This window comes from Ostrinia furnacalis, unplaced genomic scaffold, assembly GCF_004193835.3.
Source record: "Ostrinia furnacalis isolate ACB-3 unplaced genomic scaffold, ASM419383v2 OfSCF1037, whole genome shotgun sequence".
NCBI lineage: Eukaryota > Metazoa > Arthropoda > Insecta > Lepidoptera > Crambidae > Ostrinia > Ostrinia furnacalis.
The window spans coordinates 8,063-30,216 of record NW_021131276.1 but is presented as its reverse complement, the minus strand read 5'-3'; the positions used below and the strand labels follow the sequence as shown (position 1 = coordinate 30,216).

The 22,154-nt window shown below is 39.8% G+C and overlaps 1 protein-coding gene across 4 annotated transcripts; it reads left to right on the top strand.

The window, feature by feature from the left end:
• Positions 1-647: 647 nt before the first annotated feature.
• On the top strand, positions 648-20,977 carry LOC114350953 (amidophosphoribosyltransferase). 4 transcript variants are annotated; one of them, XM_028301956.1, is made up of 14 exons: positions 648-803; positions 7,384-7,553; positions 9,008-9,116; positions 9,656-9,802; positions 10,546-10,669; positions 11,279-11,409; positions 12,444-12,562; positions 13,644-13,679; positions 14,178-14,267; positions 14,730-14,888; positions 16,786-16,913; positions 18,323-18,544; positions 19,495-19,615; positions 20,267-20,977. In XM_028301956.1, exons 2-14 carry the CDS (start codon positions 7,391-7,393, stop codon positions 20,419-20,421), a joined length of 1,704 nt encoding a protein of 567 aa, XP_028157757.1. In that variant the 5' UTR covers positions 648-803; positions 7,384-7,390; the 3' UTR covers positions 20,422-20,977. The 4 variants fall into 4 exon arrangements, with proteins under 4 accessions (XP_028157757.1, XP_028157760.1, XP_028157758.1 ...); XM_028301957.1 differs by lacking the exon at positions 648-803 and adding an exon at positions 5,964-6,125; XM_028301958.1 differs by lacking the exon at positions 648-803 and adding an exon at positions 6,698-6,718.
• Positions 20,978-22,154: the final 1,177 nt, after the last annotated feature.

The following is a 22,154-nucleotide window of genomic DNA, read 5'->3' as shown; positions in this document are numbered from 1 at the left end:
GTGTAGGATGATTAAGGATCACAACATGTAATGAAACGATTTTTTTTTCTTTTTTAAACTCTAAATAATAATATTCAAGACATTTTGCTCATCACTACCTTAAACTCACGGCTTTTCCATCGCATACCGACGTATATTTTGACAAAACAACTTATGTACTTTTTTTACCAAAAACAAAAAACTAGTAAGTAGGGTGATTGCTATAGTAATTGGCCTCTACATAGNAGACAAAATGAGTTAGGATTACAAAGCGTGAAATTTCAGTGATTTTTATGGGTTTTTTTCGGTGGCTAATAACTGTACTTCTAGGAGCCAATTACTGTGATTTTGGGGCCAATAGCTAAATTTAATGTGATCTCTGATATTTTTATAATTATTATTGTAATTCTTATCGTATAACACCAAATAGGTACTAGCTTAAATAGCAGCAATATTGTTTTCTCATAATAAAATATAAAAAGTAAACAAAAGTCGAGTTTTTGTTACATTTTACACAAGTTAACTTACACAACGCTCTTAAAGGGCCAATAACTGTAGCAATCACCCTAGTACAGAATAAGTGTATGATTTTTATATTCTCATGCTAGTACATTTTAGCAAGTATCAATAATGTTTAGTCGTAGTAGCAATATAGCTATTTCATCTGCCGTAGCTTATCTCATTCGCACAGTTAACTTCAAATTCGAATACATACGACCATTCATTTATTACTTGGTACATTCCGCTACAGTTACTACACGGTAAACAATTATTTGTAGTGAAACTCTCAAGAATCGATTGCTTTTTCAACAAAATATTCAAAGGTAAGTGTTATTCTTGTTTCATAATTTCGACTTCGTAACTTTTCGGTCAGCTGTTGACAAAAAGTTGGTTAACCGACGCAATAAAATAGACACCGTGGTTTTGTGTATTTGCCCCTCATGTTGATACTTTTTACTTCGTATGGTTATCAGTGACATTTGGTGGCCCACATGGTTATGAAAATTTACGATCTATTTACCCAACTTCTTTCAAGATTATCGCAATAAACGAATTAATAAAAACATTTTCTGAGCAGCAATAAAGACTTTATCGTTTTAACTTTGTTACTTCAAGGTTTAACCATATTTTGTTTGAGTTTGCTAGCGTTCATAGATAAAAACTACTAGATCAACATTAGGTACATCACGCACAAATTCACGCAAAAAATTGCGTCCTTTTGGCAGGTGTTCTAAGATTTTCGTTGGATTTTGACCTTTATTTCATATGACACAAAAGATAACTTCTCTTACAAGAAAGTTTCATTGATTTTTATAAACTAAAATCTCTAGTAAATTCGTATTTTATGCTATAGCAAATAAACAATATTTTTTACAGGTTAATTCAGTAGTATTTTTTAATGTTTTTAAGCAAATGTTTCAATGAGGCAATCCTAGAAACTTTTCTAAAAACCATGGTGATAGAAAGTTTTATGGCAAAACATTCTAACACACAGATTGCCACAGTAATTCTCGATTTTTTAGAATTAATTCAATCCTGCAGAAATTGTCAAGATTGAAAACAACAAAGGTTGTGCATGATAATAACTTTTTTAAATGTTTTTCATGAAAGTATCAAGAATAATAATGCACTAATCAAAAAATATTAATTTATGTTTAGAACTATGATACCTTAAACTAAATTAAAATAAATCTGATAGTATTTTACATATTTTTAAAATCTTTAAATTTAAAGCGGTTTCATTGATGGTTATTCATGCATCAATTAAAATGTATGCGACCAGCAAATCTAAATTTAAAATCTTATGATTATGTATTATTATTATTATTCATGTATTCTATTCTAAAATACTAGTTAAAATTATTCATATTGTATCTAAAGTAGTTGATAGATTTGTTTCGCTTGTTACGGTAAACTCAACTTATCTTCAATTTTGATAGTAGCTTACTAATGCTATCTTCTGGTGCAGGGTGTAAAGTACAGCTTATTAAAACTATAACAAGCAGAATAACATGTTACATCTTATTGGAAATTAATGGGATTCTTCCCGGAAGATTCATAGATAATTTCTTGGAGTTCATCGTCACTAAAAATAAAAACCTTCATTTATTTTGCATCTATTCTATGACCAATACAATCAGTTACATAATCATTAAAATATTTTAAAGTTGAATTAAAAAATGATTATTACAAAAAAAATATTATAAGTCCACTTCTTTTACTTTATCCCACCCATTGATTGATTATATTTAATTTTACTGAATTTTGTTCATAGCTAATGATATGATGTTAATAATTTAATAATAAAACAATTTTAGACTAGCTTATTGCCTGCGGCTTCGCCCGCGTGAACTAAGTTTGTATAAAAATGTATACTGTGAAGTTTCATCAAAATCCGTTCAGTATTTTTTGCGTGAGGAAAAATAGGTAATAGGAGTAGGAAGATTTGTGATCTATCCGTGTTTCCGCGCCAGTGCGCGGTGGATGGTTTTAAGACGCGCGGTCCCAGGTTCAGTCACTTGGTTTTGTAGTATGATGTTCTATTCACAAAATGCTCATTTTGTTCATTACATGACATGATAATAAATATAACTTATTTATAGTGTTATGTTTTTTACACATTATTTCATAGTTCACACTCGGCTTTGTAAAGTCAATCAAGCGAGCCCTAGATAATAATAAATTAACAAACAATAAACAACACGGAATGGGCAATATTGCAATAGTTTCTCAAGTTATCGGCGAACGCCTTCAACTAATTGCTCCGTTATTGGCCCACTTGTCAGGGCCTGTCGATGTCCAGATAGGCACAAATAGAAAACAGCAATAATAGCCTAGTAATCAATCTAGGCAGGCCTGTGGTATCGCAATCTGAAATAATTACGGTGAATGGCGGAGGAACTTATAAAATCGAGCTTCGGGAAATTGCAGAACTCGGTAACTCTTTCACAGTGGTATTTTTTGACGGGCTGGCTAGATCTAGAGCAGTGGTTCTTAACCTTTTAAGTCACGAGGGACCATTTTACCAAATTTCTATCATGCCAGGGACCACTTCATTTTTTTTTTCAAAATATTATGAAATGGGAGGTCGATTTCTCGCCCACTGTGCGCCGTTTGCGTTGTGTTGACTTATCACGGCACGTCACTTATTTATTACGATGTCTTCGCGGACCACTTGGAATGCCTCCAGGGACCACCAGTGGTCCGCGGACCACCGATTAAGAACCACTGATCTAGAGTTACCGATTTAATTAACTCCCGTAGACAGCTTTCTTTGTGGACAATTGACGAGTGTAGAGAAGCAATTAGCTAGTCTAGCTACGAGACTCGTAGTACGAGTAACTAATGCCCGTTTTCACCATCAATCCCTAATTTGTAAGGCTGGTTTTAGTGTCACGCGGGCCGTCCGGTGCGGACCCGCTCCGCACGGCCAATCTGTATGAACTTCTAGGGAGCGTTTTAGAGTAATGCGGTCCGGAGGAACCGCTCCGCTCCCTAGCAGTTTATACAGATCGGCTGTGCGGAGTGATCCGCACTGACAGTCCGCGTGACACTAAAACCAGCCTTACAAATTAGGGATTGATGGTGAAAACGGGCATAAAACTCGGAGGGTCGGAATTCCGGATGGTGGAAATGAGAGGTGAGGTGGTGCTAGTTTTCAAGTGATTAAAGAAGCGTTGAGGTTCCTTTATCAGTCCTATGCGGGATGGTGAACGAACTAATCAGGAAAATTCCGGGCTAATAAGTTGTCGAAAGGTCATAGAAATTCATATTACCAGCGAGTAACAGAATACTCTAAGTCAAACTTGTTTGTTACGGTGCTTATTTGCCTTAATTACATAACTAATCATAACTAAGCCCAGCGATCGGGTGGAGCATTGCATCACCGTTGCTTCACCCACGTGTAACCCAATCAATCTGATACCTTACCTTTCGTAACTGACCAAATACTCGTAGCTACTTAAGTACATAGCGAACTTGCAACTTTGTATAACGTATTCTGTGATAGCGTGGGATTCCGAGCCTATTTTTAACTTTCGACTGTCTCAGGTCAGAACTGGAAATCTTTTATCTTTCCTCACGACAAAGCTGAAAACAATAGATATTACGAGGTCATAAACCCAAATATGTATTTACAATTTTTATCAATGTTATTTTTGACGTCGCGACGATATATCACGCACTGTAGGTACCTAGTATTCGGAAAATCTTACGCAAGTTTTAGATAGCTTGACAAGTTAAATATAGCAATCTAGTAGATTACAATAATGATGTCGCATTAATTTCCAATGCTGACTTATCTGCGGTTGTTTGCCGACCCCCTTGTGGAAATATACGCCGGTGTCAGCTGATAAGTGGACCCCTGCGAGCCTAGATCTGATGCCACGCTGCTCCATGTTGCGTTGTTTACCGCGCTATCACCCGAGCTCAAAATATTTGTTGTTTACACCAAAAGTCGCGTTTCGTCAGCGTTATTGCTTGAACTCGACCTCCGTGTTATTGTTTCGATTCGCCAATATAAGATTTTGCAGAGTTATCAGTCGATGACAACACAATACTCTATTTATTGTGTTACCGTGTGAGCATGTTTGGGAATCCAGCGTCGTACCTATGTATCAACAAAAGTTATGCCTACAACTTTATCTAACTTTAATACTGTTCATGAAGTTCACATAATGCTTTAGGAAATTCAAAGGGCGTAGTTTCGATGGGTAGGTCAAGGATACCAATGGATCAATGATAAGATATTGCCTACATATTTGATATTATCCACCTTGGTCAGATATTTACCACAGAGACACCGCGGCACCGTATCAAAGCAACCATGACAAAGGATAGGTAGAGAAACACTTCTGAACGCTGAAATTTTAAAAATTCGCAAATCTGCTGAAATGTTGGTGTCAACGCTACTTACTGGATTAAATCGTAAATAATATTGTATCAAACCTAATATTGATGCAATAAATTGAATTCTGCTATATTGATTAAACGCCAAATCGACGATTTCGTCCGCTGCGGTTTCACTGGCACGCCTATCAATTAGAAATCCTGGTTTCTAGAAGAAATTACATTCATCAATTGCAAACATTGCAGTTAAAATTAATTGAAAACTATTGAACGTTCAAAGTGGACAAACAAAACTAAAAAGGATTTTAACAATGTTTGTGCCAAAGCATTTTGACTAACATCTCGAATTAACTGCATGAGGTATTGGATTTCTTGTTTGCCCTTATTGCCAGTTACAGTCCTTCAATTTTGACTATGACCACGAGGAATAAATAAATGGTGAAGCTAGGAATTGCACAAAAAACCTTTTTGAAATGACAGTGAGTTTTGATGGATGAAATGAGACTTATTGATAACAATGGGCTTCTGGGCTATGGCCATGAACCATTATGACTCCAATTTTGATTGTTTTACGCGCTGATGTTAGACACCTCAGATCATAGAAGGGAATTAGACACTGTAGTTTCATGACGTAACTGTGTAAATTCACAGATCCATTGAAAGCCAATTGTTTGCCAACTCATCGAGCACGTGCTTTTTCATTCAATGCTACAATCTTATCTTCGATTGAATTTATATCGGCTATCTACTCGCAATCTTGTTACCAAGTTGTAATTTTACGCGAAAGTGATTATTTTCAAACACGTGCTGTTATCGATCGACATCAACATCATGTTGGCCCACAAAATTATCGCTCCCGTCTCTACCCCAGAAACTTGATCAATGACGTCTTTCATTTATTGGAATAATAATATTGTTATTGTCATATTGTTCTCCCTTGACGTCAGCGATTGCCTAATCAACTTTATATTATTCATCTTAAAGTGTATAATTGCCTGTTTCTGCGCATGCGATTATTTTTTATTTCGAACTGCTGTTATTGGGATAGTATCTAGCGCATGTTTTGTTCCTTTATCGGTAATTGTGGTGTTATTGGCATTAAAAAGAACGTTGACGTCGCTTATAACGTTAAGACACGCTCGTGTTGAGTTAGTGAGTGTCCTACATTAGTGAGTTTATGTTCTGTAGGTCCATAATTAGTAGTGTTTCAAGACATATCAGTCGTTTCCCTCTTTGTTTTCGTTTGATAGTCATTTTGAAATCGAAAGTGCATCTTGTAAGTTGAACCACGATAACAGGTTGGTGTTTACATTATGAATTCAATATCAGTGCTTATTTTTAGGCAGTTTTAAATTTAAGTATTGCATTTGGCTTACGTAATTATCTCCATTATCTTGCACAGTTTCATAATACTGTAATTATCTTTATGGATTGAGATAGTATTTGCGGACTTTGTATGGTTAGGTTCTGGCTAATTGTGTGACCTATCAGTAAAATAGGGGAGTCCCCTAAAATTTTATTCAACAATAACATTCCTTGTTCAGGATGTATACAAACAGAAGTCTATTTCCTGTAATATTCCTGGAGTTCTTTTTATAGTGTTTTGTATCAGTCGATAACAATAATTTTGTAGTTGAAGCTTATGACGCCTTGTTCTTTCTAGATTTGTTTTATTATTTATGTTCAGTCAGACTTTAGGTCGACTAGTTCTCTCGTATCGTTGGATCAGTACGGACTTACCAGTATATCAGTACGGTTTTACTTCAGTATTTTCTTTTTTCTTGCCAATTTTTTTTGAAAGTTGTTAAGGACTCAAAATAGTTCCCTGACGGCACCTTTTTAACTTAAATTCGGACTACATACATACGAAAACCATACCTTTTTTTAAATTGTAAGTGAAATTATTTTCTTATTTACGTTTCAACCAAAGAACATTCAATGCTGGATAGTTCAAGAATTTCCATAATGACCGGTCCTGCGCACCATTAGGTATTCCGGGTGGGTGGTTCCCGCGACCTTCTTCAGATCGTCAGTGCAGTCTGAGTTTCGACTTTCCTTATCGTCTAGATTATTGTCTGTTTTCTTTGACGTATATCAAGGAAATTACACAAATGGAGCAGTTTCCAAATGCTTAAACCTTCTAATAATTCATCATCATCATCATTTCAGCCATAGGACATCCACTGCTGAACATAGGCCTCCCCCAATGATTTCCATGTTGATCGATTGGTAGCAGCCTGCGTCCAGGGCCTTCCTGCTACCTTAATGATGTCGCCGGTTCACCTTGTGGGTGGAAGTCCCACGCCGCGTTTTCCGGTACGCGGCCTTCATTCCAGAACCTTGCTGCGCCAAACGGCCGTCAGTTCTGCGTACTATGTGCCCTGCCCGATTCTGGAGTGGAGGCCGCGTACCGGAAAACGCTATTAATTATTACTATTCATCTATTGTCTAAATGTTTCATCCTGTTCATTCCAGACCAACCATAGTCAGTCCGTAGGACTTCATCTGATGTCTTTAAAATTCCATTGTCTAAATGTTTCATCCTGTTCATTCCAGACCAACCATGGACGGTCCCTCAGGACCATCTCCATGCGAGCTGCGCGTCCACACAGATGCGTCAGAAGACAGACTATCAGCTGGAAGCGGTGACAACTGCCAGTGCAACAAAACACAGCCCGAGGTGACCCTGAAGGGCAAGCGGTTGGGCAGGGGAGCGGTGGAGTCAGGTAAATACTGTTCGGAAACAGTTTCTTGGTTAACCTTTTTAATTTTAAACCTCTTTCCCCCTTATTAATAAAAAGTTATACCCTAGTTGAACTCTGGCTTAAATTGTCATTCAGTATGGAAATATCATTTTATTAATCTAGAGTTCATCCTAAGTGTAACTATTTAATAATATGGGGGCTTAAGTTTAAAATGACGCATTGGTCAGTTAGTGATTGGGGAGTTGGGTTTTCTCGATCTGGAATTTGATGCTATGATCCACAAGTAAACATTTTTGATTTTAGGACAGTGGAACCAAGTGGAACATTTCCTAAATCGTGCTCTAGTGCTTGACTGACTAACTTGAGTCAATGGAGTCAAATTTTAATCTGCTTTAATCTTGTTTTTTAACTTCAGATTCAGATTTTACTCCCTCACAGATACTTATCCCCTTACTAATAAAACTTACACGGTCGTTGAACAGTGTTTTAAAGTGACGTTTAGTAAGGAAATGTCATTTTAAAACAGTGTTCAACAACTGTAACTTTTTATTAATAAGGGGGTTACAATACAAATAATACTAAATTATTATGGTAACTATAACGAATCTAGGAAGCATTGCGGACATTTGCATTTTTTCCTGGATGTTATACCTAATAAGTATGCATAAGGATAAATTAATTCGAAAATGATCAAATAACGTATTATCTGTCATATGACCTTAGTTAAAATATCACGTGATTGAACTCGATAAAGTAATCAGGCAAGATACCCAACTATTATTATCAGTCAATGATGAAACTTCTCAAAGGTCACAGAGCTGTGACGAGCGAGATAGCAGATAACTGCGCTGTACTGGACTACCGTTTATATGACAAAAAACAATTGAGAGCTATTCTTAACAATTGACGAATTGAGGATATTTTTTAATCTTTAAAAGTGGCCAGTTAGATAATTAGGTCACCATTATCCTGTTTTGGGTCAAAAACTTTAAAGTAACGCCTTTTTATAAAAGCTATTAGAAATAATTTCAACATACTGTTAAGTGAATTGCTAGATAAAACACGATAATATTGTTATATCTCGAAATTAACTTGTATTCATTATAATTAATTAGATGGGTATTATTCCATTCAATCTGTAAAATCGGGTGTTGATAACAGAATTCTAATTTCAAGACGGGTCAAGGGAAAACTCCATTCGACCCGACCCGTTCCGACCACGATGAAATCTTCATTAATTGTGGAAAACTGCACTTTGGTTGGCAAAAATGTATAGGTAGGTACTATAGTATCTTTGACTGCCTTGTAAAAGTCACACTACCCATAAGTCGAAAAGTTGCCAAAAATATCGCAAAAGCTAATAAAACACTACATAATCATCACCTCTCAAATGCGGCCCGTTTTTTAGAGACAGCAAATTTTTTCAGAGAAATAGATTGTCCGACGTGAATGTGACAGGATGTATTTTCCTGCAGGTCTCACACACGAATGCGGCGTGTTCGGGGCCATTGGCACGGGCGAGTGGCCCACGCAGGTGGATGTCGGGCAGGTCATCTGCCTGGGGCTGGTCGCCTTGCAGCACAGGTACTTACCCTTTGGTCTACAGGAGCAGTGTGTTTGAAATTATATCCATGACATAAGATTTTAAACTTTCGCGTTCCATTTTAACTAAAATAAAAAGACACGGGTTTCAACGCGACATTTCCCAATAGCCGCCAGTCTGCTTGTGATTGACTAGCGGCCGCCCGCGACTTCGTACGCGTGGACGGGATCCACGCGTACGAAGTCGCGGGCGGCCGCTTTTATCCCCTTCATCTATCTTACATATAAATGTTTTTGCCCGCTAACTCCCGTTCTCGTGGGAATTTTGCAATATCCTGTTGTATCTAAGCTTTAATTTTACTAAGGTTCATGCATGCCAATTTCAAGCGTATAACTTAAGCGGTTTAGATTTTTCATACAAAAGGAATTTCGGGAATTCCTTTCTTAGTGCACCTCTACGGTACCTAAGCTACGTCCCTTCCAAATTTCAAGTGCCTACGTTTAGCCGTTTAGGCTGTGCGTTGATCTGTCACTAAGTCAGTCAGTTTCCCCTTTTATATATTTACATATCATTGTTTCAGAGGACAAGAATCTGCCGGTATAGTGACGTCAGAGGGCAAGAGTGCGCGCACGTTCAATTCTCACAAGGGTATGGGGCTCATCAACAACATATTCAACGACGAGGCCATGAAGAAGTTAAAGGGCAACCTCGGCATTGGACACACGAGGTGACTATCAATATCTTGCGTTGCTTCATCTTTGCGCTGGCCCATTTGTTGTCTCGAAGCAGTGGTAGTAGGGTTAAAGTAATACTGGGCATTACTGGGACGCGCTAAAAGCACTTTTCGAAAGCTTATTTGCAGAAAAAAAACTTATGACTTTCAAAAAGTCCGATCTGATCTCAAAATTTTGGTGCTCAAATTGACATAACTTTTTGTGTGTCGATATCTTAAAAACACTACTTCATTATAATAGACATATCACCAAAATACCTTAAATGCTGCACAAAGGCTTCCCCCAAGAACTTCCACGACGACCGGTAACCACACCGGGTCCGTCCTAAGACCTTACCGAATACCGACCCTACTACCCTACGTCTTCCGGTCTGTAATCGCTACTTGATATCATTTCTGACCCAAGCTATGCCCCGCCTACTGCCATTTACTGCTGGCTATGTTGGTTACTTTGGTTCCCCTGCGGATCTCCTCATCCTATGAATATTATTATTTTTGTTTTTTTTTGGGCCTTCATTTGCGCCAGCTCGACCAGGTTTGATCTATTGTGGCAGCCCTTGTGTTTAGAGTTCACTGCTTAGTCCCGTTGAGTCTATAAATTTCTAGATTCTTTGGAGCGTGATATCTGCTCTCATCCGGGTGCAGGATGTGTCACCCGAGATGGATACTTCTTTTGGTCATAAGCGATCCTATGAATAAGTGTAGTTGCCTGTTAGTAATAAATGATTTCCTCCCAGGTATTCGACGTCGGCGGCGTCAGAAGAGGTGAACTGCCAGCCGTTTGTGGTCCACACGGCACACGGCGCGCTGGCCGTGGCACATAACGGCGAGCTGGTCAACTGCAGCAGTCTCAGGAAGATGGTGAGTCTATATCAATCTTGTTTCGATCTGACGGCGGCGATCTGGCGGTCTCGTGCTAGATGGGAGTCTTAAGGCCACCTTCTATCAACGGGAACGCGTGGTAAGTAACTTGCTTCTGAATGTATTGTAACTTCCAACTTTTTATATTTTTAAACCGGCAGACAGTGGTGACTTCTTCTCAGCACTTGCCAAATGTTTGTCTCGAAGCTCTGGTAGGGCAAAAAAAGAATGAGACATGTATAGGCTCCTTAAGAGCATTTGACGATTTGTAAGTACTAATTTAATTTATTAGTCTAAACTCTAAACAAATAAAGATAATTGATTTTGACGTTCTTAAATATATAAAAAATCTCAGTCGACTCCCCCTCCCGGATCAGGTGATTCCCCTCTCCCCTTTGGTCAGACGACCCTATTCCCCCAGATTGGAATCCTTAAGAGAAACTGGTAATTTGACCTCCAACTGCTGGAACATAATACTGCTTTTAATATTGTTGGCAATTGACTTAGATGGTGGTAGCTAGCCAAGCGGACTTAGAACACCCACCTAACTGAGCACAATTTTGCTCCCATTGGGAATAGAACTCTGGATCAATGATATAATGTTTGCAGGTATTAGGGCGCGGCGTTGGTCTATCCACTCATTCGGACTCGGAGCTGATCACGCAAGCGCTTTGCCTCAATCCGCCTGAGGGCGAGACCAACGGGCCCGACTGGCCCGCCAGGATCAACCACCTCATGAGGTAAACAAATGGCGTCCTTAACGCAAGGCAGTAGAGTTCAATATACGGTCCACGCACTCGGACTTGGAGCTGATCACGCAGGCGCTTTGCCTCAATCCGCCCGAGGGCGAAACTGGCCCGCCAGGATCAATCACCTCATCAGGTAAACAAATGGTGTCCTTAACGCAAGGCAATAGAGTTCAATATAACGCTCAACGGACTAGGAGCTGATCACGCAGGCGCTTTGCCTCAACCCGCCCGAGGGCGAGACCAAGGGGCTGACTGGCCCGCCAGGATCAACCACCTCATGAGGTACAGAACAAATTCTAATTGTTGTTGGACATTATCACAAGGCAATAAAGTTCAAAATAATGGTCCACGCACCTCATGTGGTAGAGGACAAGTTTTTATTGCTTTAGACCCTTATCACAAGGCAATGAAATTCAAAATATTGGCCCACGCACCTTATGTGGTAAAAGACAAATTTTAATTGCTTTTGACTCTTAACACAATAAAGATCAAAATAATGAGGTACTGGACACACCCATAGGCGACACTCTAGTCTATTCCAGTTAAAATATTATTGTAGTATTCCCGAAAAGGACGGATCACACCCATTAAAACCTCCGTGACGTTTTGTCATCACCCGAATAGCGGTGTTAGGAGTATCCAGCCGAAGATACACGTGCCAATTTATTATTCATTTTATAGATCGTTTCATCCACGAAGACGCGCTACACCAATTTTCGTTGGAAGAAAACGCGGGGTGCGGGGAGTTTGATCCGAACAATTCGAGCGTCATTATTGTAGTGTGCGTGCACTCATGGATAATTTAGACACTTACCCCCTTACTAATAAAAAGTTACACAGTTGTTGATCACTGTTTTACTACGTCACTTTAAAACACTGATCAACGAGCGTGTAAGTTTTATTAGTAAGGGGGTTAAACATTAGCGGAAGAATGGTGGGGCGCGATCTATAATTTACCTAAAATCCAATAGCTCCCAAGTTAACCAGGGGAATTACACGAAATTGAACTCCAAGTCCGTCCACAGGCTAGCCCCACTGAGCTACTCGCTGGTGATCATGCTGAAGGACAAGATCTACGCAGTGCGTGACCCCTACGGCAACCGGCCGCTGTGCCTCGGCAAGATACTGCCGCTCGGCTCCTCGTGTAAGTACACAGCTGCATGTATTTTAATATTTAAGGCTCCTTTTGTCCACTAAAGCGGAGTCGATACAAGAGGAGACGAGATTTGTTATAAGCAATCCCCGCTCCCCGTACCGGAAAGCGCAGCGTAGGACGTCCACCCACAAGGTGGACCGACGACCGCATAAAGGCAGCGGGAAGGCGCTGGATGCAGGCCGCCACCAACGGGCCATTGTGGAAATCATTGGAGGAGGCCTATGTTCAGCAGTGGACGTCCTATGGCTGAAATGATGATGATGAATCCCCGCTCAGCTTAAATGAAACGGTAACGCGAGCGGAGACAAAGTACCGTCCAATAGTCTGTCGAGGGTCGTCGTAACGTCGTCGTCTCGCCAGCGCCTGCGCAGCGTCTGTCCTGATATGGCGTTTGGGAATCGCTGGCGAAACGACAACGTTACGACGACGCTCGAAAGACGATTGTGTCCTAAGGTGTCATTTACACATTTTGCATTTTTCACGTGTACTAGCATGTCATACATTCTGTAACTGTATTATCATATGTAACTACATCTGAGTTGGAAATTGGAATTGTGTAAAACAATCGTAATCATTTGACATTTCATAACGTACCATAAAGTCAGACAAACAAAGCGTTTGACAGAATAATCGTACGTTATGAACTGTCAAATGATTACGATTACTTTACACAATTCCACCTCTGATGAGACATGACTTGTGTTAACATCAGCTGTTAAAAAACTACGGGTTAATTTTATCTGATTGTGCACATTTCTTACACCATTACGCACTCTTTATACAGTGTTTTGTGGATTACGTTAGTAAACTATTGCAGTCATACTTTTCTTTAAAGACCCGTTACAACCAGATTGAGCTAATAGCGCACCTCGCCGAATTACAAATCCCCTTCCCACTCAACCGCACACCCCGTCCATACCAGAGCGTCGATGTGACGTCACGGCCAGGTGCGCTGTTAACTTAACAGGGTTATATGTTACCAACAGGGTTAACGACGTCATTTCCACTTCAAGTGATGACTAACAACAAATTGCCTGTCTGATGAATGATGATGAAATGTTTTTTCCAGATGTTTACAAACAGTCATCAGCGCAGCATGCCGCGGGTAATGCATGAACTCATTTATCACTTAACATTACATTCAGTTGCATCATTCATGAATTGGGAATATTTGAGAAAATTCCACATTTGGTTAAGCGTCATATCATATTGCGATTATGTTTTAATAATGAGATTAAAAAGATTCTTTGTATTAATGATGACTAACAACATTAGACTGAATAAATCATGGGAACACAGAATCAGCATTTATCTTGGGTCATATTTAAAAATCGAGTTATAACTATTGAAGAATTCTTATTGACTTCAATTAAGGTACTATTTTTAACCACAATGCGAAAGCTCTTCGCCTTCTTCTCACCTCATTGTTATTATTAACATTTTAGTCTTACAGCTAAAGATGGAATCGAATGTTCCCTGGAATACTTAACCACCGAGGAATTTGCTATCTTACTTACCTGTCAATAAAATAATAACAGTTTACTTTTATGTTGTGTTATCTGCAGCACACCAGATATTGACCTTAGATCGCTTGTGTTCACAGTCCTAATGAACGGTTGTGCGAAGAACGGGATGGACGATAAGGCCGAAGGCTGGGTGGTGTCCTCAGAGTCATGCGGATTCCTTTCCATTGGTGAGTATGTAATAGCAATTTAATATTTTTATGTATAATAACTAGTACCTATAATGTTGCAATGCCTTACAGGGCCATGTTTCGGGACTGCATTATTATTTAAGATCCAAATGTACCAACATGATGCAATAAACATTTATGACTATGACTATAAATAGTAGATGTCAATAAAATAGATACAATAAATTAAATATCATGAAAGCATTGGCTGGTGAATGGGGGCTATTCTTTCCTTTATCAAACGAATATGCCCGTATGGTACAGTAAGCGTCAAAATGTGAAACGCAAACTAGCCAAAAAGTTCGCAACACGTCTTTGTTACACTTTGGGTGTCTCGAACTATTTGACGCTACTGTACCACGTGGCAAAGAATATAGTATCTTCAAGTAGCTTTGAAAATAGCGATAGCTGATTCTTGTGGCCTAGCGTTATATGATTGCGTTAACAATATCCCTTTACCAGGCGCGCGCTACGTTCGCGAGGTGCTACCAGGCGAGATCGTGGAGATGTCGCGGCACGGCATCCGCACCGTGGACGTGGTGGAGCGGCCGGCCGGCAAGCAGCAGGCCTTCTGCATCTTCGAGTATGTTTACTTTGCACGGGCTGATAGTATGTTTGAAGGTAAGTGACTGTTTTGTAGCGTTTTTAAAGAATGATAGTAATGTATTGCACTGATGGAGTTAGGGAGGGCTATGCTCGCAGTGTTTCTTTACGAACGAAATCGAATCAAAATGAAGAGATCCGTAAAAAATTATATTCGCTGATATAGCCGGGTGCGCCAAAGTTCACCTAAATTTTCAACTCCGAAAATTGGAAGTCCGAAAATGTTCTTCCTAAAATTTTTCATCCTAACAATCACAATTCCTAACTACTCTGTCTCTAATGTTCATAATTCCGAATCATTCAACTTCATAATGTCATTAGCAATAAACATCTATTACACTTTTATTTGTTCTCCTAGATTTTCTAAACATAACCATATTTTACACTATTATTCAAAGTCATTTCTTTTTTGTTTAGATTTCTTTCTTTAACGATATATTAAAGTTCAAGTTTGTTGGCATTAGCACGTATACTTGAGTCCCGCTCCAGTCATTCAGTCAAGTTCCAGAATCGAATCGGTCCTATTCATAATTATTGGTTTAGGTTAGGTTAGAACTGTGACCACAACGCACGAGCCGAGCGAGCGAAGCCAGAGTCCCGCTCCAGTCATTCAGTCAAGTTCCAGAAACGAATCGGTCCTATTCATAATTATTGGTTTAGGTTAGGTTAGAACTGTGACCACAACGCACGAGCCGAGCGAGCGAAGCCAGAGTCCCGCTCCAGTCATTCAGTCAAGTTCCAGAAACGAATCGGTCCTATTCATAATTATTGGTTTAGGTTAGGTTAGAACTGTGACCACAACGCACGAGCCGAGCGAGCGAAGCCAGAGTCCCGCTCCAGTCATTCAGTCAAGTTCCAGAAACGAATCGGTCTATTCATTATTATTGGTTTAGGTTAGGTTAGAACTGTGGCCTTACGTTTTATTCGCGAAGAACGTACTTCTGTACGTAGTATTTATTATTATTCTACGGTATGAGTGAAAATATTATGGTAATGTTTAGGGATAAAAGTGTTATGATAAAAAACAGTAGGAGTTTAAATATATTTACATAAATGATATTATCAATTAAAATTTTCGGAAACATGAGTGTTATGAACATCGCCGGTAGCACTACAAATAGTATGAATGAAAACTTTAGGATGAAAAGTTTTAGGAAGAGTGATCATTCGGATTTAAAATCGTTAGGAAGAACAATTTCGGGTAAATAACTTTAGGTGAGCCAATATGGACCCGATATAGCCCGATGGATTAGTAAGCTGAAATGGCAATGGGCAGGGCACAACAATGTACGCAGAACTGACGGCCGATGGGACAGGCAAGGTTAGGCTATATTGTAGCAGCGAGAGACGTCCCACCCACAAGGTGTACCGAAGGCCTCGTAAAGGTAGCAGGAAGGCGCTGGATACAGGCCTCTACCAACTGGTCAATCTAGAGATCATTGGGGTAGGCCTTTAACGTTCTGTGACTGAAATGATGATGATGGTTTCACTCATTCACAATAAGATGCCCCGATGACCATGTCGTAGAGGATGCCCACTGTCCACCTACCTGGTGGTCCTCAGTGGCGAAGGACTTATCTTGCCCAAACAAATGTTTTGATAATCCAGGACAGATAATCCTGGCACAGTAAAACGAGGAGAGCCGAGCCCAAATAATAGGAAATGGCTAGGACAAAGAAGAAGATGATTTTACTCACTCTAAAAGTTATAACGCTCGTATTCACAAACATTACTATGAGGTCTCACAGTGCGCGTGGACACACAGGGTTACACACGAACCAATCACAGAGATCTATTCAACGCTGTGCATTCGATTTGCTGCTTTACTTCAGCAAGAATCGTTTGTGAATACGGGCATAAGTCCCATGCAATGTTATTTTACTAAAATTTACAATATTACCTATGGTGTCATCAGGTCAAATGGTGTATTCCGCGCGTCTTCAGTGCGGGCGCATGTTAGCGCGCGAGTCGCCTGTCGACGCCGACATCGTGTCGTCCGTGCCCGAGTCCGGCACGGCAGCTGCACACGGCTACGCCAGACAGGTAGGTTGATTAGGAAAACTGTCCGATTGACTGACGATTTTAATTTTAAAAAATTGTCTTTACAAATGACTAATTTACAAATTCATAGTTATGTTACGTACGAGTAAGTTCACCACAACCGCAATATTCCAGCAACGCGGTGGGGTGATAGTGACTGGACTGGGTCCATATTGGCTCACCTAAAGTTATTTACCCGAAATTGTTCTTCCTAACGATTTTAAATCCGAATGATCACTCTTCCTAAAATTTTTCATCCTAAAGTTTTCATTTATACTATTTGTAGTGCTACTGGCGATGTTCATAACACTCATGTTTCCGAAAATTTTAATTAATAATATCATTAATGTAAATATATTTAAACTCCTACTGTTTTTTATCATAACACTTTTATCCCTAAACATAATTACCATAATATTTTCACTCATACCACATAATAATAATAAGTACTACGTACAGAAGGTTTTCTTCGCGAAGGTAACGTAAGGTCACAGTTCTAACCTAACCTAAACCAATAATTTTATGAATAGGACCGATTTGTTTCTGGAACTTGACTGAATGACTGGAGCGGGACTCTGGCTTCGCTTGCTCGACTCGTGCGTTGTGGTCACAGTTCTAACCTAACCTAAACCAATAATTATGAATAGGACCGATTCGTTTCTGGAACTTGACTGAATGACTGGAGCGGGACTCTGGTTTCGCTTGCTCGGCTTGTGCGTTATGGTCGCAGTTCTAACTTAAGTTAAACCAATAAATTATGAATAGGACCAATTCGCTATACACTTCCTCAAATATACGTGCTAATGCCAACAAACTTGAACTTGAGACAAGTAATATTATCGTCAAAAAAAGAAATCTAAACAAAAAAGATATGACTTTGAATAATAGTGTAAAAGATGGTTATGTTGAGAAAATATAGGAAAACAAATAAAAGTATATTAGATGTTTATTGCTAATGACATTATGAAGTTGGATGCTTCGGAATTATAAACCTTAGAGACAGAGTAGTTAGGAATTGTGATTGTTAGGATGAAAAATGTTAGGAAGAACATTTTCGGATTTCCAATTTTCGGAGTTGAAAATTTAGGTGAACTTTGGCGCACCCGACTGGACTGGATGAAAATACCACAGATCATCGGTCCGAACTTGACCTTCACTGGTCGGGTTTTTACTGGCGGATAACTTCCTGGTTACTTACACAGGAGTTGCAGCGGTAGGAACGACACGTGGTAATATTTCTGTGGATGAAAATACCGTTTTTGAGATCTGTATTGCCTGATGGTTCTTAAACATATGTAACAGAGTATGTGCTTGCGCAAAGTGATGGAACCTTACCTCTCTTGAATCGAACCTACTCAGCTAAAATAGTTAAGTTTCATGGAACCCAAAAAAATAATATCTATTTTCCACAGTCCGGCATCCCATTCATGGAGGTACTGTGCAAGAACCGCTACGTGGGCCGCACGTTCATCCAGCCGTCCACGCGCCTGCGCCAGCTCGGCGTGGCCAAGAAGTTCGGCGCGCTGTCCGAGAACGTTCGCGCTAAGCGAATTGTGCTCATCGACGATTCCATTGTTCGCGGCAACACTATCGGACCTATTATCAAGTTGTTACGTGATGCGGGTGCTGCTGAGGTAAGAAACGCTGCTTATACTGCTGTTCTTTCTAGGTATTTAAAGTGTATTTATTTATTTACTTAAAACTTATATGCACATAAATCACAGTACATAAGGCGAACTTAATGCCATCCGAAATTCTACTCATCATCATCATCTTTATCTTAAAGCCAAACTGTACAGTGTAAACAAATTGTAGAGAAATACTAGATAACAATCCGATCGCCGTACGTGGAACGCTCTTAGCGACCCAGACGCCTGTTTCCATCGACAACAACTCCACCACATAACATCAAGCAAGATGCCATTCTCGCCAGCGGAGACCTGCCATTCCACTCGATCTATTCCGTCTCCAAAAACCTATATTAAGTGAGGTTCGAGTCCTACTTGGAGGTCCGCTCTTAAACTCGTACCCCCTTACTAATAAAAAGTTACATAGTTGTTGAATACTGTTTTAAAACATTTCCATACTAAACGTCATTTCAAAACACTGTTCAACGAGCGTGTAAATTTTATAGTAAGAGGGTTAATTTTGAAATAGAGAGCCAAAGAGTTTTTATACTAGAGAGCCCTCAGCGCTCATCTATTGCCTAGTTTAGCTGGATAAGCCGCCAAAAGTTACCGGCAGTTATTCTTAAATGGGTTTCCCAGAGAAAACTTCCACCACTCGTATCATACGGAAGTTACCAGCAGTTATTTCAGCAAGGTTCTGGAATGGAGGCCGCGTACCGGAAAATGCAGCGTGGGACGTCCACGACATCGTAAAGGTAGCAGGGAAGCGCTGGACGCAGGCCGCTACCAATCGATCAACGTGGAAAGCATTAGGGGAGGCCTATGTTCAGCAGTGGACGTCCTATGGCTGAAATGATGATGATGATGATAATTCTTAAATGGGTTTCCCATAGTTGTCCCTATTGGTCTATTCGTCATATACTTGGTTCTTTAACTAACGGGTCGTGTGGTTGCAGGTGCACATCCGGATAGCGTCGCCGCCGCTGAAGTATCCGTGCTACATGGGCATCAACATCCCGACGCGCGAGGAGCTCATCGCCAACAAGATGGACTCCTTCAAGCTCGCCGAGCACGTCGGTCAGTACTCACGCTTTATTCAAACTACTAGTGTCCCGCCCCGGCTACACACGGTTGCAATGGAATTTCCCGGCTTTTCTCTTCTATAATATACATGTTTTGTACCTATAAACCTTCTTCTTGAGTCACACTATTTATTTAAAAAAACAACAACAAAATCCGTTGCGTAGATCTAAACATACACAGGGACAGACAGCGGAAAGCGACTGTTTTATATCTCTATGCAGTGAAGTAGGCTTTTTTAAAACCACTTTTATGCGTCCCTGTATAAACCCTACCACTGCTTCGGGACATTAAATGGGCCAGTGCTGAGAAGAAGCAGCGCAAGAAATTCAACCACTATTCGATAAATAATGTTTCTTTGGTAACAAATTCGATAGCTCAGTTAAACGGTGGACTGCTGGTATTCACTGTCACCCGTAGGTCGCTGGTTCAAATCCGGCTCGAAGGACCAACAAAAAGGATTTTAATAAAAGAGTGGGCTGTATAAAAAAGGTTTTGATGGATATTGGTAGTTGTACATTTCTAGTAACATAAGAATATCTACGTTTTCTTCTCCCTATTATAGTAGCAAAGCTATGATGTCACTATTAGGTTGACAGAATCAGTAACATTGCATTTCCATTCAAGCAAAAATAATCTTAATTCCAGGTGCGGACAGTTTAGAGTACCTAAGCGTAGAAGGTCTGGTGAGCGCAATTCACTACAACATGAAAGCCACGCCGAGTGACGGCGTCGGCGGCCATTGCACCGCCTGTCTTACCGGGGATTACCCTGGCGGCCTGCCTGAGGATATGGACTGGTAGTGTAGGTGTACTGTGGACTGGATCATTAGTGTACTGGAGAAAGGACGAATTTCGTGTGAGGAACATCTTTAGTGTACTGAGGAACATGAAACATCTTTGGAACAACTTTTAATGGACTGAGAGACACACAGCTTCAAGTGCCCTGGAGAATATCTCGAGTAAAAGATTTAGTGTACTGGGGAACATCTTTAGTGTACAGAGGAACATCTTTAGTGTACTGAGGAACGACAACAATTGACTGAGGAACAGCTTTAGTGTACTGAGGAACATATTTAGTTTACAGAGGAACATCTTTAGTGTACTGAGGAACGACAACAATGGACTGAGGAACAACTTTAGTGTACTAACGAAAATCTTTAGTGTACTGACGAACATCTTTAGTGTACTGAGGAACATCTTTAGTGTACTAAGGAACAGCCTCAGTGTATGTATGTTATGGAGTCAATTTTAACAGGTTTTCGAATGAAAAATATTTTGTTTGGAGTTGATTTAATACTCAAACTCAAAATGAATATTTTAGTCTTTTTGTCCAGTGTAATTTTACAAGCTTTTGGCTTGATACTAAATTAGGTAATAACGTGAAAATGGGACCATCAGAAGCTTATCGCGGTATTGTTAGATAAATATAAGAATTATTTACATTGTTATTTTAAAATACCTATGTAATGGTGGGTTTGTAAACTCTAAAGTTTTGAACTTTACCTATTTGAATTGTAGAAAATACAGCCTTGGCCAAAAGTATTGAGCACCCCCTAAATACTGCTTATACGTGATAACTATAAAAGATACTCAAAGATATTTGATAAAAACCTTTCTTTGACAGGTTTTGAAACATAAACTCACGGCACAACGTGCAATAAAACACGTTTCGAGATGTTTAGCTATGATACTGTAGTATTGTTAGTCTTTGAAAAATCATAAAAAATCTTCTTCCGACCTCGCTGCTGAGTTATCAGCTGAAATTAATACGCCGATTTCTGGAAGAACAACTCGCAGAAGACTCCAAGAAGCTGGGCTTAAGGGCTATACAGCCAGAAAGAAGCCATGGCTCTCAGTAAAGACCAAAACAGCTCGTTACGAGTAGGCTTTAAAATACCAAACTTTTACCGAGGAAGATTAGAAAAATATTGTGTGGTCAGATGAATCAAACTTTGAGGTAAGTTAGCCAATATCATGTAATAACAATACGCGACAATAATATTATAAAACTATATTTGTAAAAATAAATATTGGACCGAAAAACACTTAACAAAATTTCGTTACTTTATGATTGTTGGCACACCTGGTGTGACATTTGTCCGTCGTCGAGTAGACGAAGAATTTACCCCGGAGTGTAAGGTACCTACCGTCAAACATGGCGGCGGCAGTGTGATGGTCTGGGGGTGCATGAGCGCCGCAGGAGTTGGGGAAATGTTTGTGTGTGAAGGACGCATGGACTCTACAAAGTACATAAACGTTCTTGAATCCGCACTTCTGCCCTCGTTTACAACACTTTTTGGTGACACCAACATGGAAAGCGTCAAATTCCAGCAGGATAACGCACCTTGTCACAAACGATGGCTTGGTTTAGTGACAATAACATCGAGCTGCTTGAATGGTCTGCCCAGTCACCAGACCTGAACCCCATCGAGCATTTGTGGGGTCTATTGAAGGACAAGGTCCGGCGCCATTGAATAAAAACAAAAGAAGACCTAAAACGTCGCTTGCGGGAAGAGTGGAACGCTTTAACATGT